Genomic DNA, 26,992 nt, shown 5'->3' with positions numbered 1-26,992 from the left:
TTACATTCCATCCTATTCTATTGCATTCCATCCTATTCTATTGCATTCCATCCTATTCTATTCTATGCTGTTCTATTCTATTCAATTTCATTCCATCCATTCCATTCTATTCTACTTCATTTGACGATCGATGTGAAAAGTTGCTTGAGCAGGATCAAACGTTTTCTCTCAAAACAAAACCTCTACCCCCCCAGGAATCTTTGAAAAACGCCGCCTGCAGGCGATATGTATTCCTGGGTTAACATAATAAACAACAACAACAACACGACTGTACCTCTCCATTTCTTCAAGTGAGGAGGTTGTTATCCATAGTTTTCCATCATTTCTAGCGTTACTCCTCCCCTCTGTCCGTGAGTGGGTTCATATGATATGAATATCTGAAGAACCTCGACCTTTGCCTTGCCAGCAATTCTCAATGGCCAATGATTGACAGTCTTTTTAGATGGTTTGAGTAAGTTATTACACATCTTCACACAAAGGCAAAGCACTGTTGACAGGTTTTGAATATTTTGAACAGTCCTGATCGATGTTGTATATGACATATCTAAGGGGGTCTCTAGGGACTATGTAAACGTCAAACACTCTCACTGAGTCATAGAGTAGGATTCTCATCACAGCAGCTCTGACACTTTTAAGCTTTGTCTCTTATCTGATCTTATCTGAGGTCCATATCACAGCGTAGTTAGTCATCGCTTCCCATTCCAAAGCTATTTTCACATCAACACATAAGCCGATTTTTGAAAATCTACGAAACACGATGTGTCCTATTGTGGAGAACAGTCTCCGTCAATAATGTTTCTAAAACAATCAGATAGGCAACCAATCAGTAGGCATTATGATTTACGCTCAGACAAGTCCTAGACCTAATTTCGAGTTTTTGGGAGTTCAATCCAAGCCACAAATTTTCTACGCAATGTCACTGACCGCCGCACTAATATTGCTACTGGTGTTAAAGATGAAAAATTACGGTTACGTCTCTTCGACAGCTTGTAATTTCTAACAGGCTTTCCTTGACAGAAACAAGGGGAGATGAACACCTCAACTAATGATCGCCAACTTCAATGCTTACATATTTGGAGAGCACCATTAAGGTTCCACCATTTATCGCAACAGATAATCTAATAACGAGGACAACTTCCTTTTATCATGCCGCCTTCCAATCACGTCTAACCCTGCCTAATCATGTTAATAATGGTTAGTGTCAGAAGGCGAGGGAAACATTTATTAATTTTTATCATTTCTACACGGCTCTTAATCCTTAAATGTTGACATCAACATCTGTCTTGAATGGTCGTCATTATTGTGTAAAAGGTAAATTATCGTGTAAAACTAGTGACACAACGCAATATGTTAAATGGAAAAAAAGTAGATTCCCCGGAACATAGAATGATACATGAATGATATGTCAAGTATCTGTGTGCGTGTGCGTGTGTGTATGTGTTTGTCTTGTGCACGTGTCTGTATGTCTATGTGCTTGCTTGTGTGTGCGTGTGTTTGCTTGTGTGTGTGTGTGTGCGTGTGTGTTTGCTTGTGTGTTTGCTTGTGTGTGTGTGTGTGTGTGTGTGTGTGTGTGTGTGTGTGTGTGTTTATGTGTGTCTGTGTGTTTATGCGAGTTTGTGTCTGTATTTCTGTGTGTGGGTGCGTGTTTGTGTAAGTAACATGTCCTAACCATCGTGAAATAGTATAAAAGGACAACTTAGAGAATTACCCTCAGTCTACTTCGAACAATCTTTTCAAATTTGTTTGTCTTAGTGAGTACTATACTAGCAGCAGGGTGGTAGTTGTGATGATTATATTCCTAAAGTGCCTTTCGTACTTTGCAAACTGTTGCGAATTTTTTTGTCTTAATTGTTGATAATCAAATGAAAATTCTTTAATCTTCAAACAACAGCTCTCTTGTGGACAGCGTAATACGTTGTAAATTGTCAATTAAGATACATAGATTATATCAGTGCCTTTCCGGAGGAAGTGTACTAGTCGCGCGTCATCACTGCGTCCCTGCGCAAATGTGACGTGACGTTTGATGGCTCCTCCCCCAAATTACACAAAAGGCGTGGCCAAAAAACGTCAATGGCTAACCTACGTGGGCGGACAACAGTTTTTTAACACGAGTTTTGCAAACGAGTTTATAACGTTGCAAACTTCGAGGCTTCCGACTAACTCATCATCGAGGTCCGACTCGTGATCCGAGTGCGGATAAAAGCTCGTGTTGTGAGACCGGTGCTCACAAACTCAGGAGGATCCCGGCAGTCGGAGATGAAGTCTTTGTGGTGCGTGGCGTTCGTCCTCTTCGTGGCGGGCCTGCTGGCCCCATCAAGGGCTGACAAGGGGCAAGAGCACTGGCAATACGGTGGGTGGATTTCATTTCAACGTACCATTTTCAAATGTAAGACAGCGAAGAAGTGAAGTTGTATTTGTTGAGAATTCGAGATGTGTTTCATTGATGAAAAATGCCCAATGCTATATACGATATTTGTTGTTTATTATATGGCAATGCTAGAAGAAAGACTGCAGCGTTAGACTCTCCAGGTCACTGGTTAGGCTAACCACAGGACGATAACTGGAAGGGAAAATCATGCACTACCTTGGCTATTTGCATTATTATTTTGAGTCGTAGCAAAGAACGAAATGTTTGCGTGGAAAGGATCTTTCTTCAAATACATCTAAACATGATCCAGCAGAAAGCCAAATGCTCTCCGGTTAACATTAAGTGCATATGTTTATGCTAGATGCATACATACCATTTACAGCGGCATCTCTTCTGGCTACATCGTAAAGGCACATGATATATACATTTTTCAAAGTGAAAACATTTTTCATGTATGATTTTCTCATGCACATCGGTCACTTACTTATCTGATATGTTGTGTATTTCCTTGCATCATCGGAGGTTTTTTTCCTTTAACGTGAATTAGCAGGTAAAGTCAAAGCGTACTTGAAGGAAGCAAGTCTCCATAAAGCAAAAATATCTCTTTTTATTGGTACCCGGGTACAGGTACATTGTTGTTTACAATCAATACAACTTCCAGTCTTACCAATTTGGTGTATTTCACTGCAATGCTTGCTTGTAGTACGGAATTACGTTTTTGTAAAAATTAGGGCATTTCTAGCGACCTCACCCAGTTCTATTAAAACACATCAGCCTCAGTGAGGCAGTATTCTGAAACCGTTGTCGGTGCATTTCAAACAAGAAAATTGGGTTCTCATTCATTCTATTAAAAAAAGCATGTTTTGCTGCTCCTTAGGGTAACATTTTACCGTTCGTAGGACTCATTTGGGACGAAAATGACGCACTGGTGCACACCGGTCGCCATAACACGTTTTAGCGAGTACTTAACCGGTAATCCTGAAATAAGTGGTTTGTCGGAACAGAAATGCCTGTGTCCACTGTGGTGTCAATCAGCCGCAAAGGTGTCATTATCTCATCATCCCTCAGCGAATTGCGACCCGTTTTACACGACAGCCAACATTTTGTTGCACGTATTTTTCAACGTATAAAGAATCAGGTTGTGCGATTGGCACATTCTTTTCATAGAGTAGAAAACACTATTGCTTTTCGTACCTTTGACCGATATATAGATGAGACAGTAGAGGCGATATCTAACGAACGAAGCCTTTGAATAAAAGTTTCATTAGCCAGATCATACTTTCGTATTTACTGCAAGACAGTATCATGATAGTTTATGAATAAGGAATATTTCCTGTCGGTTCCATCTAAGCATCCAGACTGGCTAATTATTTTTATTACCTTTCCATTGGCGCCATCTGCTCTGGCAAGCGACATCATATCCGGTCATATAACGGCTACTTTGAGGCCATTCTACGTGGCCCAGGCTAAAACGTTCGGTATAGTCTTCAATCTCGTGTCGTATCGTTACGATAGAGACACCAGAAACCTGTAGTGGATGGTCGACAACAAGTATGCTGCTTAGCCCAAACGTTCATCTTTGTTGATAGAATTCAATTTGTAGCAGAACCATGGTTCCCAACGTAAACACAAAGGAAAAGAACAATTTACCCAAATTTTCCACTGTACCTGAGTCTTTGTCAAGGCATGAGCTCACTTTCCATAAGTGTATTGCATAACACTTTTCAATCCTGCTACAAAACAAGTATGATGTTCAGCTCGAAACTTCATCTTTGTTGGTAGAAGAACCAATGTTTATTTACCCCAATTTGTTTCGACTGTGCCAATCTTTGTCAAGGAATGAGCCCACTTTCCTTCGTGTTGTATAACACTCTTCAACCCTGCTACAGAACAAGTGCGATGTCCAAGTTAACCGTCTTGACAGCTCATGTGGGCGATACTAATGATGTCACAAGACAAAGGGCAGCACAGGATACAGCAGCGGCGATCTCAATTAGCAAAGGTTATCAGTACCAAAAATCAGGCAAAAAGCTTCGCGATGCGGAATGACGGGTACGTGGCTTGGCATCTCGACTACGTGAAGATCTTAAATGTCATGGGGCGATTTCCCCCGAGTACTGGCCTAATGGAACGAGCTGTCTGATGCAGTGGGCGTCAGTCCATCTGAAAATTGCCACTGACGATCGCTTCGCAATACGTTTTACGCCCGCTGACATCATGCAATAAACCATAGATGATACCTATATTACACCCATCACGAATGTTAACTCCAGTAATACTCCTGTTGTCCATAAACCACCTCTTTTCGTTACTCGTTGAACACCGTTGAGATACTCCGCGAATGAGAGTATCAGTCGTTTAACGCTATCAACGTTCCATTTGCAGGAGTGTTAAAACCGCATCTGGATGATCCGGAACTATAAAAAGTACATTGAGGAAGTCTATGATAATCCTATAACCATTAGCACTATGGTATCTATGGAGTACCTCCGTTAAGTCTTTAATTTTACGATCTTGCAAAAACAGCCCGCGGTAAAGAGAGTAGTTTTTTTTTATAACGTTGACGTCTGCAACAGGAACTTATGGGCATCTTGATAGTCTGCTAAAATAAAGGATAACGCTTTTTAAGTACAGGTGTTACTTATAAACTAACGAGGCCGTTTTCCAATTTATCAAAAAACGCCGTTTATCTTACAAATGCGCGGACAGAGCCTAATGTGTAACCCATGGAAAGATATATCAGCTCTTCTAAACAAGAATAATGCATGGCCTGTAACTTTTTACTCCACTTTTGCTCACGTAGTGTCGAAGCACCTCGGTGGACGATATTGGGTACCCCACGATAATGGGTACTGCTATGTTAGGCATGTGCGCGTGTGTCACTTTTTTGTCGCTTCAATATGCATTCACACCAACACCATATGCTCTTGATCATAACAATAGTGATAGTTCTTAATCTATGTTTCAAAATATCATTTTCCACATATATCACTTCCAATCGGGATGTGAAGCACAGCTGGAGTTAACAAAAATCTTCGAAGTCTTATCCATATTTTCTTCACCTGTATGTCTATGTGGCAACTTTATGCTTACTTAGGCCTTAGTTGAGCCCCCTAGGTATTAGAGTAATATTGTTATGAAGTGTGTGCCGATGTTGATAATTACCGCCACACATGTTTCTAACCCTCGTACTCAAAATGATGGTTTTGTTGACACCCACGCACGGTATCACAAATAAAAGTAAGGGCGAAAGTAACAATGACATATCGCTGCAATAAGTTTGTTAATCTTTTCTAGATCCAGTCTACTGGTAAAGCATATTCACAGCATCTGCTAATTACATTAGTAATATTACTAATGTGGTATGATACTAATTACATTAGTAATATGCCATATTCTTTGATTTAATGCGTTGAACAAGTATTGGTGCCAACTATTACGTATATGCATATGTGCGTGTGTTAGCTTTTTTGTCAGTGTAACTTTTCCATTCACATCAATAATATGAAAGTAATAATTGACATAATTTATGCTCCTTGCCGTGGTGATTATGAATGCACATTGAAACAACCATCCTGTATCTGTCTCTTTCTTTTTTTAAACATTGACTTTATGTACAAAATTCACCGAAATATTTTGGGGGTTCTAAAAAATGTAGAAAGAGCTCAACTGAACATATGACAACGTCACACTTGACTGGCTGCATTCTAACAGGTCGTCGTAAATGGCTGCTAATACTTCGGAAAAAATGATTCATTATCATGAGAACGTCGTACATTAGAGATTCTTCTTTTCCTGTCGTGAAGACAGTTGGACTTTCTAAATGCTTCTAACGTCCTGGCCTCTTCCATTAAAGAAAGAATGGTTTAAGGCAATCCATAATGACAGGGCGTCTCCCATCGGGTGAAAGCCATTCTGCATCTGAAGTCATTAAACAGGGCACCAAACAAACTCGAAGCTTTTAAATTAAGTGATTTATTTCTAACGTTACCCATATATCATAGCACATCCCGAGGTATCTTTCTATCATGATGTAATAGAGAAAGGGGGAGAAGAAAATAAGAACTGTAAGTGATATAGAAAACCAAACATATAAAGCTCTATACGGAAAAAAGGGTCAGAAGTAATGGAATGATGTTACAAGGAATGAAGATTCTCCATTGCAATCTATAGAACCAAAAGGCAGCTAACTAGAAACTAACGACCAGATGGGGCTATTGAATAAAAATTGAAGCACAGAGTAGAATTGAGATGATGAAAGTGTTTTAGTTGCCACCTACACAGTCATGGTACTGCTAGGTTCACACTACCTATGATTGCTACTGCATGTATCTGTCATATATAGAGGCGTTTGAAGACTACTTTTATTAAAGATGAAAGAATTGTGATGACCTGACCATTAGAAAAAGGGACCCCTCGCTGAAAAGGGGTGATTTCGGGTCACGAAACGCCATTAGCTTAGCCCTTTTGCTTATTCGTTTGTCACATCATTTCCACATTGACGGAAATGCGGCATATTTCATTGTCAAATCAATCCTTTGTGCGAGCCTTCTCCAACACAAAACCGTTCATATGGTCATATTTCACCATTTCTTTCATCCACGGATGTCGTTGTCAAAGATCGTTTCCTAAAGCCTGAGCGTATATGATAGCAAATTGCTAACTTTGGCGACAAAAGGTCTTTCATTCATAGTTTCCCTCACAAAATGACCTTTTAGTAAAGAGCACGCGTCTCTCCTGCTGAGAATAGGCTCGTTATGTTCTAAAGCTCGTCTCAGGAGAGCTGCCCCTGGCATCACCTCGCGGTACACACCATGTGCAGATTGGGCGGTAATTGGGCCCATGCATCTCAGGAAGGCTTCTCACATTGGTACTCGGACATGTTTCATGATCATGTGATTATCGTTCATGCTGCAAAAAAGTTTTGCTAAACTTTCAGCGAGGACTATGAATGCTTATTGCCATTGGATGAGACAAACTGATAAAGCCATCAAACTTCATTGAAAACATTTTGCTGTTCCTCATTTCAAGGCGCACTGTGATCCTTTTATAGCTATCTTTTATCTTACATTTGAAGACGAAATGCACAATGCAACAGGACAAATATCACCTTATAACAGTCGGATAGCTCAGCTGGAGGCATATCTTATTGGAGATGCTCTGCATGTGAGTTGTTGACCAGAAAGTAAAAGGTCATCTTTTTTTAAAGCTCAACCTCAAATAAGCAATATCATGGGATCCTGCCAGACAAGACATGTCTAAAATCTTCATTACCCGTATACCCTCCCTGTAATAAAGTCTTCACTCTGGAGAAATCAGAATGGCTTCGTGAGAAAGAGGGAAAACATGTATCTTAATTCAATGTACCGAAATGATGTGTCAAAAACAACGTTTTTCTGGCTATGATGGACTTGTTTCTTTTACCCTGTTGGTTCAGTTGGCATTCAGCCATGGCTGCCCAACTAGTCAAAAGGCTGTACATTTAAGGGGTAGTCTGCGAGTCTGAAACTACGGATAAAACACCCAGTAGACAGCATAATAGAAGTTGGACTAACTTTGAGTGTCTCTGGGCAATTTGTATCGGTACAATAGTAATACGTATTGGCGTCTGCTACCATACTTTATGGATATTATCGACGTCAAACTTGTACGGTGTACACTCATGATCCAAAGCACATATATGAGAGTCCAGTACCTCGGCGCACTGCACCTTTCTGAAAAAAATGCTGACATTACAGGGCTCGAAATACTTTTTTACTTGCAATTTGAAACTTGCATAATATAGTCGGTATGTAACTGCTTTTGCTGTAAATACATTCTTACATAGCAACTTTTATAGCATTATTATAAGACCAAACATCTAAATACAGATTTACCTATGTAGCCTTTATTGTTTAGTAGTCAGAGACTAATTTCTCCTCTAGCAACAGTCGCTTTGTCACTATTTTGCGGGGTGCAACTACGCAACTGGGAATGCGCTTACAGGATCCACTGGTATTTTCAACTTGCAAAATTGCAAGTTCATATTATTTTTGTATTCGGTTGGCAGTTGTAAATGTGCTAGCCGCAATGCATGTGGCAGTCTCCACAATCTTTATGGTGCTAAAGTTCAGCCATGCTTACTAACAGTTATGAGTGCTTTATAGTCATACCCTACTCTTTAAAGGAAGGTTCTTTGTGTTGAAAGCGCAAGGTTACGTCAATGTCCTAAGGTCAGGTCAAGTACAACGTTTTCACATTATCCTTGAGAATATCGGCTTTTAGGGAACTATATGGTCACTGTCGGATTCAGTATTAAAATGACTTTTCACTACCGTTAACCAAACACTTTCTGTTCTTTACATATTATATTTACCTCCGTATTGTTTTTGGTCTGTTTGTTTGTTTGTTTGTTTGTTTGTTTGTTTGTTTGTTTCAGTGAGTTCTCAAATTTATTCCTGGTCAAAAATTGTTTTGGGGCTGAGTCGTAACCGGAGACTGGCAGGATGTGAAGGTTGAGCGTTCAAATGTCTTTGGCAAGCTGACAGGAAGAGAATGTGGGCACCGAGGAAGTGCCAGAGAGAGCAGCATGGGTTCAGCATGTACATGCTGTACAGCATGTACATGCTGAACCCATGTGCGGCCATAGGACTGTAGGTTTTGAACCACTCACACCGGGAAGGACCCCTACTCTTTTCGATAAGTGCGGTGGGTTCTTTAACGTGCTCGAGGTGTGGCTCTCCTCAAACACGGGACCTCCATTTAACGTCCTATCCGAGGGACGTCCCTAACCGAAGCTAGGTACTCATTTACACCTGAGTGAAGTGAGGAAAGTCGTGTTAAGTGCCTTTCACAAGGGCACAACATCGGGGCATATCGGTGGTTTCAAACCCGGGACCTCTCGGTTGTAGGCGAAACACCCTACCGATTGCGCCACACGACGCCACACGACGCCACACGAGAGCAGCATGTAATGTGTGAAGTGGACATGACTGTTTTATATTTTGTCAAGAAATTTACAAAGAAATATTTCACGGAGGTATGGTGTCTTCGATTTCCTGTTTTTATCACCATAGTCCTTCAAGTGATAATCTGTTATCACTCTTGACATATCAATGGATGTTAAGTTTACATCATATCGATCGATATCGAAATTGCCCCAAATCGACTAATGGGCTGATGCATGCCTCCAGTCTAAATTAAGTGGATCAAACAAAAATCATAAAAGATTTGAAACCAATTTCAAGAGGCGGAGTGTTCCTGTGTTGCGTAACACAGTCATGTTACCTTTTCGCAATGTTTCATTCCCATTGAGTCTTCTTGGTATTCAAGATAATGTTGATTTGATTACATTTACTTACATATTGTTGTGCCTCACGCACAGAGAAGTGCTTATGCCCGCATGTGCTACAGTAATGTTGTTTTCTCAGGCAATGTTGCAGCTGTATAGAACTGAAACTAAAACACATCATAATATCTTACAGGACGTTTTATCTGAATTGGTCCGTTGGGGATGATGTCACAAAACTGCATTTCACTTATACCTTTCAATAGACACATGAATGCGTTCAAAAAATTTGTAAATCATTTATAATGGATACATCTGAACAGAATTCATTTGCCAGTGCGAAGACCATATGATGCTAACAGTGTAGCATCCTCACACACATTGCGAGGTACAGCACTGTAGCTGCTTTGTTCTACGAGTAAAAAGTATTAGTCGCGTAGGTAAATCCAAACGGTATTGTTTTGTTTTTCAATAATGCAGCATGTTAATACTTTAAGCTTTCTGTCAGCTCAACGGTAAATGCAAGCACAACCACTTCACTGCATCCTCGAATTCACACCATTAGTCTGAATGCAACGTAGCAATTACTAGTTCCTTGTAGAATACTGTCATTTGTCATCGAATTAAATACGCTGTGGTTATTTACGGTTGATGTGTTTACGATATGCGCGTTTAAATCAGGTACAGCATTGTAATTGTAAAGCTAATAGAGTATCGATCACCCACTGCGTAGATATGCACTTTTATAAGTGATCAAATTACTAAAGGCAACCAACTGCAACAAGCGCACCAATGGTGTTTATAGATCGACCTACAGACTATAACGTACTGACCATTCAATACCAGGATATCGAGTACATAGATTTTATCCTATCTTTTCCTCACGGACGTCGCCTGCGGAACAAATTTCGGTGAACTCCCCACCTTTTGGGATCCACTGATATCCAAGACTTATCAGTTCACGACACACTAACCACTTAAGGGTTGCCCAAAGGTATCTGAACACAACGCACCTATGAGACTTAAGGGTCCCAGGTTTCAATGTTGGACTAAAAAACACGGCACAGGAAAGCCAATTTATAGTTTGCCTTTGTAAGTTAAGACGCAGATGTCTTACTTTAAGAAGCGTGCTCCTAAGAGGGTGCCAATTATATGGTCTAGGCGTAAAGGGGCTTAACAGAAATTCTCTGGATTGTGCGAGAAGATCTACAACTGTAGATATAAGTGACTTACCAGTTCTATACCCGTGGCAGTTTGAAGAGCTCAATATTTTAATTGGCAATTAATTCCATTCACCAAAGTTTGAAGTTTGAGTATCATTGCAAGAACAATACATTTGGGTGGGTCCAAATATTTACCCACGTTTAAAAAAAGACAGAAATATGATACAAAGTGGAAATCTAGGTCTAGAAAAAATACCGAACGAGTGATAGCTATAATCTGCTCATCAAGGTTATGTTGTGCGTTTTGATAAAAGTATATCCAACCATTACCTTAAAGTTACCAGAGCGCAGTTACCTCTGTACGTGCATGTGAGTCTGAATTAGATGATGGGCCGGGGAAAACAGTAGAAACCACTCTGGCGAGATTCATAAGAATTACACCTATATATAAGATACATCTATTCACTCCATCATTTATTCATTCATCCATCCATAGGGCATTGGTATGGCAAGAGGGACCCGTCTGACGTCAACAACGCACAGATTGATGACGTACTACGCAGCCACCCAGACCTACAACAGCTGATCAACAAGTTGACGGAGTTGTCCCGCAGGCCCAAGGCGTCATCACAGATGTACACAAAATATGATGACGACTATCCCGACGTGCCCGACACGACAAAGCGTGTCTTCGAGGAGTCCGGGTCGCCATATTGGAAAAGAGTGGTGTGTGTTTGATAAGCCCTTTCGTAGATTCGAGTACGCATGTGCAGTGTCAAAGGTGAAGGCTCCTAAGACGTAAACAAAACCCGTCTGGGCATAATGTTATGCAAATCGAGACAATGTCCAGACGAGAACTGTTTACAAGCCAATCGGCCTTCACCTTTGACACTGCACATGCGTACTCGAATCTACGAAACTATAGTATTATTTTGTAAAATTTCAATTCCCAAATTCTATTAATGTCTTATTTTTGGAAACTGTATCTCTAACTATGATATTTTACTTACATGTCGGTAGGCAGAAGAAATGGCGAGAGACGGTTGGCTACTGAGGGGCCATGCTTCGATGAGGAAGAAAAGAAGTGCTGAGAGGGATCCAATATGGCGTCCATGGTGACGTCACTAAGTCATGTCAAGGGTCACTCATACTGATCCCCGGTTGTCGAATGTATGTCTGCTTGTCAAATCTCTTTCCGGTCAAAAGTCGCATATGAGTCGTGCAGCTGAACATTATAACACTGTTCAGACCGACCAAATATCAAGGCTGATGTCACACTAAAGACTATTTTGTCTAATTTGTAAGGCACAACTAACTTAAAGACGGAATTCAGGTTGTATGTACAAAAATTTGTGTTAGAAGATGGAAGATAAGTTTGGTTTTACGAGCATTTAAACCTCTGCATTTACACAGAAGAAGTCACAGTCTTAACAGATATTGTTGAGCCTGAAGTCGGATCTTGTCAACAGACATTGGAATGTTGGATCTTGATATTGGAATAGATATTAGAATACCCACCCAGCATATACGGAAATACAGAATTGTTGAAAGTACAAAGAAATTTGAAGATTTTGTGATCATTTGGGAAGTCGCCGTGTTAACCAAAGGAGAGAAGATTATTTATACAATGTCGATCATGAACTTTACTCAGCATATTGGCAGAATATGTAAGCTAAACAGCTATGCGCCATCATGCGAGAAACCGGAAAAATAAAATTATTGTTTAGTCGTCAAACACTAAAATGTGCTGCGCAGTATCATGTATATTTGTTTGTCGTTGTTGTTGTTGCTGGTGTTTTTGTTGCTGTTTCGAGTCAGTACGTCAGCGAGTGCAGTTGTACTTGGGAGCTTCGGTTAATGGCTGACAGTGTGTTTTTGGCGGTCTAGTCTGAGTGAAAGCGTCCCCTATCGACATGTAATAGTACAACATTCGTGTCATATAATGAAATGGCCTTGAACCAGCCAATGCGCTTCTGGCTAAAACCCTTTGATAAACCGTTCGCCAAACCCAAGCATTGTTTTCTTGATAAGAATATTTTTTTTCACAGTTGATCAGATCAACCACAGTTTGGGCCTTACTAACTTTTCAGACATGCATGTACATGCTGAAACAAAAGACGCTCAGGTAATCATTTGAAATATCAGGACTACATATTTTTAATGTGGAGTCTTTCCTTGCTGATTATTCCCCGATTTCACGTATACATCACAACTAACAATTGCATCATTTATAAGGATAGCAATGACGTTTACAACAGTAGTTTAACACAAAGACATGCAATATTTGCAGTAAGCTGAAGAAATGTCCTTGTTGGACCACATGTAGTTGTTCTCGACCAAATAGCAATTTTCTATTCAAACATGCTTATCCTCTCTAAATTCATATATTGTTAACTTCATCTTTTGATTTTCATCCTATTGTAAGATAAATTTGCATCAGGCAATCTTATGCTCTGTCATTGCTTTCTTTAAAAAATTGACATAACCCAAATATTCAGAACCAACGTTAAGTCTATTTTGCAGTATACTCAGAAACAAAACTGCGTTTAGGCACCATTGACCATAAGCACTTTGAAGGAATCACTATCAGGAAGACACTTAGACTAGTATTTTCAAAACTTTCGTAGTTTGAACTTTGGTCCATCAATGAACATGTACTTATAGGTACAATGTGTCTCCTCTTAACCCTCTTAATACCAGGATTATACTTATATGAAGCAAATCGGATATAACCATTATAATCGTATCATCCTTCTAACATGATAAGTCCATATCCTCAAGCTACTCTTCGAGTCTAGGCTATGGATCATCTGACTATTGTAAGCTCCTGTTTTCACTCTTCAGTATAATACTTTCTAGTTACAGCAAAGCGTAATGACACTCTTCTCTAGCAATCATTCTAAGACCCTGACCACCTGAAGTAATCAGTTATCCTATTTGAAAAACATCGGCTCCTGGTAGGGACCCTCAGCGCGGGCGGCTGACCGTCGCCATCTTGCTGCCGAAGCGAAGCTCCTCTTCGCGGTGCCCTGCCGAGTTCCGTCCAGCAGCAGGGATTGCTTCATCAATTCTTCCGCCTGGAATAACAAGAAGAACATATTTACAGGTTTGCGTAGCAAAACCTTTGTTGGATCCGTTGGCATGTGTGCTGGCCGCCATCTTGGTTTTGTGACGTCGCAGGATAGCCGTACCATTTCATTGGGAGGGGTGTTTTTGGGGTCTTTAGCGTTTTCTCTATCTTTAACAAATCGGCACACAACTGTCACACATTCAACTCAAATAAAAAGAAAAATTCAACACCAATACATATCTATAAAAAGTCCCCGTAATCGCTAAACTAACATAGCAAACCTGAAGTATATGTAGCACAAATATTTAACTCATTTTTTCATTTCTACAATTTTTGTACTTCATTGAAGTAGGACTTATCTGACATGCTTGACTGTCTCTACCTTCATCGTGATGAATGACCCATCACTGCGATCACGTGACTTTGCGTGCATGTGTCACCAGCAAATGTATTTAAATTCTGTAACGTCCCTTGTGTCTGTTGAATGATGATTCAGAAATATTTTCTAAGCCTAGCCTAAGTGTTGGTAAGCTGTCTGCGAGGTGATATTTGTGACATGATGACTATCTTTAATAAACATTAGAGGCAACCAGATGAGGCTATTGCTAATTATAATGGAAATTCATAAGCTCAAACAATCGATGTATGCAGTGTATACGTCTATACAAGCAAAAAAAACTGTCAGTTTTCAATAATCAATGTCAAGAAAGCATGTGTTATCATGATGGTGTTCAGTCTTGTTTCGAACATAGATATCTTTATGTCTATTACGTTGCACAATTATAGGGCGATAGATGCCTTTGATAGTTCGTAATAGTCTTTTTGGCACTGTTCATCTAATGTACATGTACACGGGTGCCATGTTGTCACATACATGGCTATCAGATTTGGCACGAGGCACAGAGCATCTTATATTGTGTTCTGCAAAATGGTATGGCATAACCTTCATGTAAAAAGTAACATATACATCGGCAACCCTGTTACAATAATCGCTGCTTTTTCAAAGTGGCTACAAGAATGTTTTTCAATGGCCATTAAAGAAGATTAAAATCTGTCATGTAGCCCATAAGTATACACACAGGATCACTTAACCTCCATTCTAAGGACGAGCGAGAATTCCTCCGTAAGTGGTGTGATGACACTCAAGTGATCGTTCGACGATTCCCGCATCTCCACTTTCAGCTTTTTCTAAAAGTGCCAAGTGGTTAAGTGTTTTTCCTCGGTGCCAGGGGGACATCTAATGGTTATTATGATCCTCTCAACATGAGGAATCGGTAGAGAGTTCCGGAGTTTCACAATGGTGGAACTTCTTCATTGTTGGTGTAAAGGTAGAGAATTTCCTTTCAAAAGAAAGAGTTGTGAGCTCAACTGACAAATGACAGCCCTTGACGACTTCACTATCGTAACTGCAACTTTTCTCATCTGCATCTCAAGAGAATCCCCACCTTGAATAAAACACTTTCTTGTCAGAAGTTTTCCCTTTGATGATCGGAGTTGGCGTGTACAGAAACCGTATAACGCTAACAAGCTACATATACGCTCTTTAGCACAAATGAGATACTCTTCCCTCTTTGATCATTATTCGTAAAGAAATTGAGACTCCGTCAAAACCGTGATTACTATTGACTGCACCATTTCGACCATGACTCATAGGCTACATCATTTGGACAGAGCCCTTTGAAGGTATCTGCCTTCGTGCCAAACAGAGAAGTAGATAAATTAAGGGGATTTCCTGCTGGCGTTCCGTAGCTTAGATGAAATCCTGCCAATTACGGGAAGTGCCATCGATGACCTCTCGGTCAATGCCCAGCAGGATCTGCCTTCAACTAACAGTAATGGTCACAATTATCCCTTTGTGTGTGTAAGTATCTTCTTATGATTCCAGAATAATTGGACTTAATTTGTCTCGGGACTACAGAAGTGTTAAGTGTGGGGTACTTTGTCATGCAACAGAATTGTCAGGGATGAGTGTTTTTGCTCGAGTATCATGTGGGATAAAAGGGGGGAAAGGAAATGAGGTGACAATTCATGTCTTAGAGATAAACGTTTGAACATTTTGCAAGAAGCCGAGATTCAGCTTGGAATGGAACTGGAGAGAGTTGTGTATAATGATGGTCATCATCTTTGAATGGTTACTGTGGTCATCACAATCCTGAAATTATACCCAATCCTTAAGGGGATAACGTCATCAGCAACCAATCTAGGTAATATGGAACTGGACCGTATCATATCAACCTCCAAGTATGATTTGCTATACTGAAGTTCAGCTAATACATGTAGATGTAAACTGTGCTTTCTATGTTGCTATAAGATTAGCCAAAGGATATGCTGCGTGTGCAGTCATCAGCCAATACATTTACTTTGCCAACAGACTAGTTTTGAAACTGTAAATGTCATTCACAATTATCGAAATCAAAACCATTAAATCTTGTTTGCGCTTCAGGCCGGATATACAGGTCCCAAAGGCTTCTTTCATGATTTGTGTGGATGACACACAAGCAATTAGCAATTACATAAAATTTTTGAATGACAGCTAGGTTGCCATACGCCGTCTTAACTGTCTATCTTTGCCGGCGGGCTCAATGCCTATTTCATTTTGGAATGTATAGGTTCCAGTTTTATAGGTAATAAATTGTATTTTTATTGCTAGTAATATGCAGTGTCTTTCACAAAAATCCTACCACTGCTCTCCAAAACGGCGACTCAGACTGCAAAAGACCTTCAACGATAGCAGATAGGTCCCGGCCATGTTGGTTGATCTCGTCATCACTGTAGGGGTACCGCTGTGCTGACGTCACCGACCTTGGTGGTAACGCCATCGGTACATGTTGCACCGGTTCCTCTGACGTCACTGAATTCTGTGCAAGCTGTAGTAGTTTGGTGATGAGCCTTTCTGCATCATCGGGGTTTCCTATGATGCCGCCCTCAGAGAGTGGTTTTCCGGAGGTGTATGTGGGGTCCCTCTTCCCATACCAGTGGCCTGTCAAAGAAAAATGATGTAATCAGACTTTAGTTCCAGACCTTTTATTTCTGCGGAATGAAAGAACAAAATGCAATCTTCATCTAGCTTATTTCACGCGGTGCCAAAATAAACAAAGATCAACTCTCCCAATGGTTCAATTATGCTATGTTGGTAAGTTTTACCCCAACCAACTTGTAACAGGAATATAGCTTATTTATAGAAAACTTCGGAACTGTAAGAAATACGTCTTCTTTTAAACTGACAATAATCGTAATACATTCTATCTATGTAATATCAGTGGCCATGATAACAGCACCCCCCGGCGATTTGAATGCTATACTGAAGTGAAGATCCATGTAACCCCACCGCTGGAAACATCGATTAGGCGTAAATAATTCATAACTGACTCTATCATCCCGGTATCATCTGGTTTTATATGCGCGCACTACTTAAGTCCAGCGGAAACGGCAGATTAGTGATTTATCTCGGTTTTCTACCAACCTGATTGGTGATCTTGGAAATGATTATGAATCCACGACGATATAACATAGGACAGACATGATCTAATAGAATGTAATCTCTCTAAAATAATAGAATGATATTTACACTGATATGATACAAATTAAGATAAAATGTTAGACAAATTGTACACGATCATCTAAATCATCTACGTGCGTTATACTGTTCTACGACCAAATAACGAAGCTGCCGATCAGCCAGGTAGCCATCCAGCCAGGTAGCCATCCAGCCAGGTAGCCATCCAGCCAGGTAGCCAGCCAGCCAGGTAGCCAGCCAGCCAGGTAGCCATCCAGCCAGGTAGCCATCCAGCCAGGTAGCCAGTCGGCTAGCCAACCAACCAACCAACCAACCAACCAACCAACCAACCAACCAACCAACCATCTAGCCAACCAACCAACCAACCAACCAACCAACCATCTAGCCAGCCAACAAACTAACCAACCAACAAACCAACCATCTAGCCAACAACCAACCATCCAGAGATACTCAGGAACGGGAAATTACGTCTTCAACGGTCATTTGAGCACCGCTTGCGAAAGAATGAATGATATTCACACGGCAACGGTAGGAAATGCTGCTCACATACTCGGCTTCTTTGAAACATTGAAACATTAGCGGACCATTGAAGCTGTCCAGCACGTCCTACTGAGTCTTTTGCAGCGATGGGTACTTTTGGTCAATGGGCTGAAGTCTGAAATCTTCCTTCGGGTGAGTGTCTCAGCCTTTTAAGACAGCCTATAAACGCTGCATCCCCATTATGAGAAAATTGAGATCTACGGTTATATCTATGGGGCGTAATAAAGATGACAAGAATATCTCGGAAACAGGAAGGTGTTTATTTTCCCCTGCTGGGATTTTGATAGGGGCTGACGGCAAACTGTCTTTTTCACTATCGGTCTTACAGTAGCTTTGGAACAGTCACAAAATGTGTCGACGCAGGTAAAATGGGAAAATGCAGGTGAAAAGCTGTAAAAATATACATTGATTGGTATGATATTGATCTTGTTATATAACATAACAACACTTTTTATGGTTTCAGTGTTAAAGGGTTAAAGAAATAATATCTGTTATTGGCGCAAAATTAATGCAAATTATGTCATATGGTTGATTACTCCCGCAATTCAAATCAAATAAGCACCAATAGGTGAGCCTTTGATAATATGTTTCATGATGTAGCTGCAGCAATATCCCGTAGATTCATATCTTATTCTTTGAGCTTAAAGATAGGAAGGCCATATTTCACGGCTTTTCTAACTCCACTCTATCAGGATCAGGATAATGACAGCACCTTGCATATTTGCTGTAGATCTGGACGTCCCAAGGACTTTGTAAAGCGGTGAGCTGATAATATAAACACGCGGATACGTTATAATATTTTTGCAATCGATTTTCTGACATACAACTTTCTCTTTGGTACCAGCAAAGTAATCCTACTTGTCAAAAGCAGAAACAGCAGCAAGAAAACATCACTCTTAAATACTGTATATGCATTTAAGTTCGCGTGGTTTTTATTTCGCGGTAAGCAGAAAATGCAGTGTTCGCGGTAGTTTTACGTTCACGTTTGAAACAATAGAAGTGCTACAGTAATAAGGGGGCCAAAAAGTTTCGCGGTGGTGTTTAGTTCGCGCTGAAAGTTTACCGCGAAAACCGCGAACATAAAACCACCGCAAACATTTCTGCGTCTACAGTATTCCCTCTGACGTCTATACATCATAGATCCCAACAATATTGGGGTCAATCAGAAATGAAATTAGTTGGACCTAAATGTGATTCTGTCACTTACAGAAAGTCCCTTTAAAAACCATTATGAACATTGTCGAAAGAGATAATAGCATTAAGCACGTAGTCTAAAGTATGATAGCAGGGTCCTGATGAAATTTGGTCAGATTTATTTCATTAAGATGCTCGACCTGATGCTGTGCAGTCCGCTTCCCTCGGGACCTCACTTATGAAACGGTTTTACGCCAGCTTTAAGAGCGTAAAGAAAATCTAGAAATATTTTGTCTTTATCATACTTGTTGCAAGCCATGATATGATCTGGTAAGGATAGGATTAATTCGCTGTTACGAATCATGTCGGATTGTGGATTCTTCGGAACACAAAACATTACCAGCATCTATGGAACTAGTTCTTTGTGCTTCTGTTGGAAAAAGTGACATTTGCACATCAATTCTTGGTATGTGAGGCACTCACGGCATGTATGCTAACGAAAGGTACTACAGGACGCAAACTTGGCTTTGTATGGCCAATTACAATTATCTTTAATCGGTTCATAAATCATTTTTGATTTCTAAGAATAAATACATATCTTCTTGCATACTAAGGTGTTTCTATGTGGTATCAGGTTACCGTGAGAGTACCGTTCCATCAGGTACACAATTACAAGTGATTTATCATTTTGACTTTCTTTGGCGCTGACCCAAATTAAAGTGGATAGATACCTTGCTAGCGGGAGCGGAAGGAAATAGATGTAGGTCACACCCCAAGGGATGACAATAATCATCTGTAGGCCGAAACAGCTGTTGTTTTAAGAGATCTCATTTCTCAAGACCAATCTGGGACACGTCCGTGCAATCTATCGTGTGCGCACTGTTTCTGCACTTGTATGATAGCACGCTTCTGATGACATTTGGTCAGATTGATTTAATTAGGACGCTCAACCTGATGATTTGCAGTCCACTTCCCTTGGGACCTCTCTTTTGAAATAAATGCACTGAAAGGGTGTAAAGATAGCAATTTTGTCATGCTTATACTTGTTGTATGTATCCCATGTTATGGTGTTACCACACCTGTCGGATATTGGGACACTTGGGAAAAACGACTTTAGGTACATCATCTAGAGACATCTTCTGCTTAGCTATACATTCTATAGCTTTCCATGATTCTCATGGCTGAAAACTATAAATAATTGAAGAACTGTTTTTGTTTTGTTGCTGTTTGCTAAAACGTATATTGTCTTTTATGTTATCACTTTCTTTTAGTTTACCATGTGAGTTCTTATTTCATTAAGCACTGCTGATATCCCAAAGACCTGCTCTACGGAGAACCGACCTCAGGAAAGAGACGTACCGGGAGGTCACAGCTGCGCTTCAAAGATGTCTGCAAGAGGGTCTTGAAGGCTCTAGATATTGATACGGAGCACTGGGAGGACCTTGCAAGTGACCGTTCCAGGTGGAGATGCGCACTGTCCAGACAGCTTAAATCAGGAGAAGCTAGACTGATGCACAGCGCAGAAGAAAAGCGGATCCGCAGAAAAGAGATTTGCAACAGAACTGACTCAGCTTACAGATGTGATTTTTGTGGCAGAGACTGACATTCTCGTATAGGGCTGTTTAGCCATAGTCGATGCTGTAGGGCTGTTGTGAATTATGATTTTACCATGCCAATACTGACCGACGGAGGCCATATATATGATAACGAATATGCTTCACACTACACAAGTGCCAGTGGTGACACGAGAAGAAGAAGAAGACTACACATTTACATTAGTCAATGGTATGACCTATGTTCTACAAGGGGCACACAAAATCTGACGATTTGTGGTTTCATTTTGATTTGGATATAAAATCATATTCGATTTCACCTCAGCCATAATTTGATGGCATTACATGTAGATTGCCGTGAGAGTATGCTTTCACAAACTTCATAGTTGAAATAGATTAATCACTGCTGGTTTTCTTTGATTCAGACCTTAATGAAGTTCCAAAGTACGCAGGGGTCTAGCTATTTTTCCAACGGGCACCGAAAATAGATGTAGATCACATCTTAAGGGATGTCGAAAGTCTCATCTGTACGCCGAAACACCTGTTGAGTATCAGAACTCATTCCTCATAACTATCCCGGGACGCGTCCCTGGCGAGAGGGAGGATTAAAATATATGTGCAATCTATCGTATGGCCACTGTTTCTGTACATTCATCTCCATTTCTTTCATCTTGCTAGTCTTGTCTGTAAGCTATTTTATGCACTAACTATCAATTGCCAACACATCGAGAAAACCCTTAAACTACACAAAATTTTACTCGATTCTGCAAAAGAACGGAACGGTTTTGATGCCTTTACAAAATTGTTAAAAGCTGCCAACTTAAGATTGAGGTCATGTATATGGTACAATAAAAAAGCAAAACTTGCCAAAAGAGACGTCAGTAAACCTTTCAATGTTCAAGATTAACGAACAAAATGAAACAAGAAGAATTTTCCTTACACCACAAGCTTTAAGGTTTGACACACATTTGAAGGAAATTGATCTAGTCTCATCCAATCAAAAGCAATGATTGATCTTTGACAGGCAGGTTATCTATTACCCTGTAATGCATCGAGGGTCGTTATTAGGAACCACTCCTGCTCGTGCAGAGAGCATACTTTACCTGTCAATCTGCTTAATATATGACCCAGATGATTGGTTGCTTTTCTGATTAATCTAAACAGGTTCTCGTAATTGATGACAAAATAACCATTTTCAGCCGGAAACATATTAGCAGGAAAATGGCTTAGCATTCATTCTCTTTATTTTGAAATATCAATCTGTGCTTCAATTCTGAAATATTCGTTTTGCGCTTCAATGGAACATGATGTAGTTGAAACCATTGTTAATTTTATGAACCCAAGTTCAACATATGTACAAACAGAAATCATGGTAAAAACGAAACCGACTGAAAACGTCGTGCAGTCATGGAACATGTAAAGATTTTCCGTAGTCTAACGGGATATGAATTTTGAAACTCTGTTATTAGACAGGAAAGTAGGAATATCGACCGAAAGGGGGCAATTTTCGCTTCCCGTGTGCGATTATCAATCATGATAAGACGCACATATCTTCATCGTACCACAGCTCGGTAAACTGACGAAGGACATGGCTGTGTAAAGTTAAGCGACCGTGCAAATTTGTAAGTATATAGATCATGCCATCTTTTACCATTCGAAGGCCATTCAGAACCGCCAAAAAGCTATTCTGTCGTGTAATTTAATATCTGAATCCTTTTCTGCCAATCACTAAGTTTGCCTGATACATCGGAAGATGCACATTATATCCAGATATCCGTCAAACACAGAGCCGAAGCAGATTCAATAAAAACTCCACTGAGGCACGTTAGTGTCCAACATCCATTACTTGGGATCAAAAATCCATTATGAAAAATCACAGCAGCACCTTACAAGCACAACAAGCAAGGCTGTAATTCTGAGAAGACTGAAAAGTAACCGTCGACTTCTCCGTATCACCACTTTGGCATTTTATGTCACTCCTGCCATTCATACAGCTTGACACTTCATATGTTACTGCAGCAGTAACTCTTAGACTACTGGGCTACAAGCATTCTGATGACGCATCATTACCCAATAAGTGTAAGGCTTACCTGGACATTAAGTAAGATTTACATCAATAAGGTTAATGTCGTTGCTCACTAAGGATCAAACGTAACTTGAGAAGAAGAGGGAACTTACCGAACTGCCAGTGCTGCGGATTGCTTCCACAGCTGGATTCTTGCAAGGCCACTGATGCCAGCACCACCACAACCGCTAAACACCGCTCCAGCATAGTCCTAGCACCTCTCTTCTCGGTCCTCAAGTCTACTTTAAACCTATACCTTGTTCTCTTTTCTCTTTTTTATACGTAGTTTTTAGGCTGCGGGGGAGGCACGGAGAAAGGTGTACGTACCGCACAAGTTCTGAGAAGGGAGAGACTTGCGTAGACGTGTGACGTGTGGATGATGGACTACTTCACATCACGAGATGTTGAGATCACGGTTACGCGCGTTCACACGGGGCCACGCCTATCACTTCCTCCCTCTTATCATTAGCATAATTGGTCAAGGGTTCATCCAACTCTCGCGGGATCTGAGAGAGCTTTCGTGAGAAAAGTCGGTGATTTGACACCCAGAGGAAATGAAGGCGAAAAGCAGGGCAAAAGTCATGCGTCTCAATCGGATGTCACCGCGGGGACCCTACAAAAAGATAGGTAATAGGCTTTGCCGATATGATGGATTGGAGGGACTTTATTCTGGAAGATTAAGAAACATCGCCTTAAAGCTGTAATAGGATTTCTAACGATACTCCATCTTGCTTGATACCAATCCAGTACTGGTCTTTTTCCACTACCAGTCTGGAATATCTTGCGTTGACATAATACAATCAAGATATGCACAAATAAAGGTGATTCTATGCAGACATGCACATAGTTCACGCCACTAATTGAGTGAGGCGACAGTCTATATACATAGTGGTGAAACTATAAAAGATTATTGCCTTGCTATGGGGGCTTTGAACATTTTCCTCCCGCTGTGTTGTTGTGTTTGTACTTTAGATGTGACATCCCGGGCACGAATCTAGGTACATAGTGGTGAAACTATAAAAGATTATTGCCTTGCTATAGGGCGTTTGAACATTTTCCTCCCGCTGTGTTGTTGTGTTTGTACTTTAGATGTGACATCCCGGGCACGAATCTGAGAGCTAGCAAGCTTTGGGGAAATGAACTGATACACGAAACTTTCGGTAGTCTGGAAATCCGGCATCATCGCGAGAGTAATGACGTCTTGTGAGATTGACTGCCGAGGCTTAAAACTGGACAGTTTGGATTTCCTCGCACAGGTGGTCCGTATATGATGCCGTGAGGGACACATTAACGACGCTATTACAGATAGAGGTGTTATCGAAACTGTGCAAAGAAGTGATCGTGTTATATTCTGGTATCCAGAAATCCTTCAAGTTGTTTGAATAATTCTTGTAGGACTGATGGAACAGGAATTCTTTATCCCTGATTTCGATCATTCTTATTTACTTTGCAGAATTGCTATTGCTATATAAAAGTAATAAGGTTCCGGGTTTACAAAGAATTCAAGTTTTAATGTGATTAATACATGTAATCCAAGCAACAATAAATGCTATCAAACAACTGCATTACCCTTCATGTAGATCGTTCAGATCTACATTCCAGTAGCATTATTGCTAAAAAAAAGTACTATGAAATTGGATTCGGAGAGATACTAGCATTCCATGATTGCAACTTGACATTTGAGCACGACTTGGAGAAGTTTGTGCGATGTTAACAAACACGATCTAGCAGTATTCAATGTATCTAATTCATATTCTGGTTAGTCGGTACGATCTAAGCCACTTTTGACATCAGGTTCACACGCAAGGTGACGGGGTACATCGAGACACTCATTTATCGTAAACAGCAGGAGACCCAAGTTGTTTATATGTGGTAGCAAGAAATGGGTACCCAGAGAGTATGCCCGCTACTTTACAAATCGTTTTGAAAGGCAGGAAGGAAAATTAAACGTTCCATTGGCGTAATAATACCTCGAGCTCCCTGGAAGTATCCGCTGTAATAGCAGCACTTTCCATTATTGTCTCTTTGGGTACTCCACAGACGCATGTTGTATACTTTATCACTCTCTTATGTAGTTTGATAGTGACAAAAGTGAAATGATTAGGAAATATGAAGGTCTTGGGGAATAGTGATGAAGTCCCATTGAAGCTTAATGACAGACGAGATGTGGTGACACATACATCATTGTTTTTATCACCATACATTTCTTCAACCCTTATATTTCTTCAAGACTTGCCAAATGTGTTCAGTGAAACTCAGAGCTTCCAGAAGATACTACACTACCGTGATATGTTCTTTGAATGTATAGGACCTCCGTCGGCAAATATTGAACATGGTAAAATATTAATTCACATCAGCCTTACAGCATCGGCTATGGCTAAACAGTACTATACGAGAATGACAGTCTCCGCCACATAGGGCACATCTGTAAGCTAACTCAGTTCTACTGTAGAGTTCTTTTCTGCGGATCTCTTTTTCTTCTGTGCTGCGCTTCAGTTCTGTGAATATGCCTTACAGAATTACTTTACAGGATCCTTCATTTTATCAAAAGAAACTTACTGGTTCTGTCCTTGGTGCTGTTTTATACTTTTTTGTGAACTGTCTTTGAATACATGTTTAGACAAGAATATCCCTTATTAGGGTATTCTATTCAAATTCTTATATAATCGTTATCAACTATTGGCACGTTTTCTTGGCACGCATTATATTAGAATCTGTAAATCTCTAAATGGATCACACAGTAAAAACTATCAGACAAGCTAATGGCTCATTTCCTTTAAAATCGTAAGATAACTCGTGAGACGCAAAAGCCTCAGATGTTTCCTGTTTTAAGCTTTTCTTGGTGATTGCAAACTATAATGGTGAAAACAAATGTATCTATTTATGTTTGATCGCACCACACGCGGTCTCCTCTAATTGGAAGCAGATAAGCACATGCATGGCCTGGCCGGGACCATTCCCGCCTCGCCTGTCTCAGCGTGCGGGCACGAAACCCCACCCACCTACAACCATAAACAAGCAAAGACAAGAAAAACATTGTACACTGTACATATATACTATAGCTGTTTCTCCTATGGAGAAAATGTGTATTGTTATCATTGTTTATTTCAATAAAGATGATATTTACTTTCATAAGCTTTTCTTGGTGATTGCAAACTATAATGTCCCGGATCAATGAAGAAATGTCACCTCTTTCTTTTGAAGATCGATTCGACATCCGGTGTCAAGCCAAATGTCTCCCCCTACGAAATTCTTACCCCAACCCTGCTTGTGGGTTTCCAGTCTGAGGGGTGTGTCACACCCGTTGGGCGCAGTAATCGTCAAAATAGACTTGAATGACGTACATTATCAGTAGTTTGTCAAGACTGTGACGTCATTTCCGCATTTTGATGGCGCTTCCAAAAAAGGATCCATATTCCTGATGTATTTCCGTGAGTCAGAATGATAAATTAAAGATCCCTTCACTTTCTGGCTTTTCTTCCTACTCAAACGCTTTCATTGGTAGACACGCCAACGTAATGCAGTTCCAAAGATTCTTCTTCCATATATTTTCTACATCTACGAGGTTCTTTAGAATTCTAGAAGAACATTTAAAGTTTCTGTATAACAAATTTGAAAAAAAAGTTTTCCTTCATCAACAGTATTGCATTTGAGTATTTGATTAGAATACCAATACAGATATGAATCTCGCTTTTGAACTGAATACACTACACGTTACAATAACGATAGTTTGCCACTGATCAGACGACTTACAACGATGAAAATGGAATTCAAACACTGTGCCATTACAAGATCAGTAATAATGATTGTGACCGAGTCACTCGACCATGAAACTCATCGCTCACTACAACTTAACGTGGATGCTATGAAAAGAAAGTGTGCGGCCTCTTCGTCTTTTACCATCGTAAATGGTGCGACAAATTGGCCGCAGGGATACTGAGATGCATTTACCGAATTCTCGCGGGAACACAACGAGACCTGTTAATGCGCTGTTGGAAAGAAAACGCCTTCTAAAACGGATGACCGGTCAGCTACAATGCTATTAGCCGGCCCTGGGGGTAAACTGCAGGATAGTAATGCGAGGATCACTTTATAATGTACCATACTTCCAAGAATGCTACACGCTGTCTTCCTGTTCTAAATATTCTATGTTGAGACCCACCTGTAACCCTGTGTTGATTTCTTACCTAACTTTACGTTTTCACATCTTCATTTACATGTACGATATGTAAAAAAGGGTCAAGTTAATTGCAAATTCAAAAGGCTAAAAGCATTCTAATTAGTATGCTTGTATGGCAGATCTTACGTCTTTAAT

The 26,992-nt window shown here is 40.3% G+C and overlaps 2 protein-coding genes across 2 annotated transcripts; one reads left to right on the top strand and one right to left on the bottom strand.

Moving 5' to 3' along the window:
• Positions 1 to 2,122: 2,122 nt before the first annotated feature.
• Positions 2,123 to 12,559, top strand: LOC136425641 (uncharacterized). The gene is made up of 3 exons (XM_066414566.1): positions 2,123 to 2,350; positions 11,295 to 11,524; positions 11,819 to 12,559. Exons 1-3 carry the CDS (start codon positions 2,257 to 2,259, stop codon positions 11,915 to 11,917), a joined length of 423 nt encoding a protein of 140 aa, XP_066270663.1. The 5' UTR covers positions 2,123 to 2,256; the 3' UTR covers positions 11,918 to 12,559.
• Positions 12,560 to 12,926: 367 nt separating this feature from the next.
• LOC136425630 (uncharacterized) lies at positions 12,927 to 23,103 on the bottom strand. Its single transcript, XM_066414558.1, has 3 exons — positions 22,791 to 23,103; positions 16,550 to 16,848; positions 12,927 to 13,875 (listed from the first exon to the last, which is right to left on the bottom strand). The coding sequence occupies exons 1-3, from the start codon at positions 22,882 to 22,884 to the stop codon at positions 13,732 to 13,734; spliced, it is 537 nt and encodes a 178-aa protein (XP_066270655.1). The 5' UTR covers positions 22,885 to 23,103; the 3' UTR covers positions 12,927 to 13,731.
• Positions 23,104 to 26,992: the final 3,889 nt, after the last annotated feature.

This window comes from Branchiostoma lanceolatum, chromosome 19, assembly GCF_035083965.1.
Source record: "Branchiostoma lanceolatum isolate klBraLanc5 chromosome 19, klBraLanc5.hap2, whole genome shotgun sequence".
Taxonomy (NCBI): Eukaryota; Metazoa; Chordata; class Leptocardii; order Amphioxiformes; family Branchiostomatidae; genus Branchiostoma; species Branchiostoma lanceolatum.
Note: the sequence above shows the minus strand (reverse complement) of the source record. Positions and strands in the feature narration are given on the sequence as shown.

Coding starts and splice junctions, on each gene's coding strand:
- LOC136425641 (XM_066414566.1), top strand. CDS start 2,257: ATGAAGTCTTTGTGGTGCGTGGCGTTCGTCCTCTTCGTGGCGGGCCTG. Junction 2,351..11,294: donor GCAAGAGCACTGGCAATACG/GTGGGTGGATTT, acceptor ATCCATCCATAG/GGCATTGGTATGGCAAGAGG. Junction 11,525..11,818: donor CGCCATATTGGAAAAGAGTG/GTGTGTGTTTGA, acceptor ACATGTCGGTAG/GCAGAAGAAATGGCGAGAGA.
- LOC136425630 (XM_066414558.1), bottom strand. CDS start 22,884: ATGCTGGAGCGGTGTTTAGCGGTTGTGGTGGTGCTGGCATCAGTGGCC. Junction 16,849..22,790: donor TCCGCAGCACTGGCAGTTCG/GTAAGTTCCCTC, acceptor TTTCTTTGACAG/GCCACTGGTATGGGAAGAGG. Junction 13,876..16,549: donor CGCCGTTTTGGAGAGCAGTG/GTAGGATTTTTG, acceptor TTGTTATTCCAG/GCGGAAGAATTGATGAAGCA.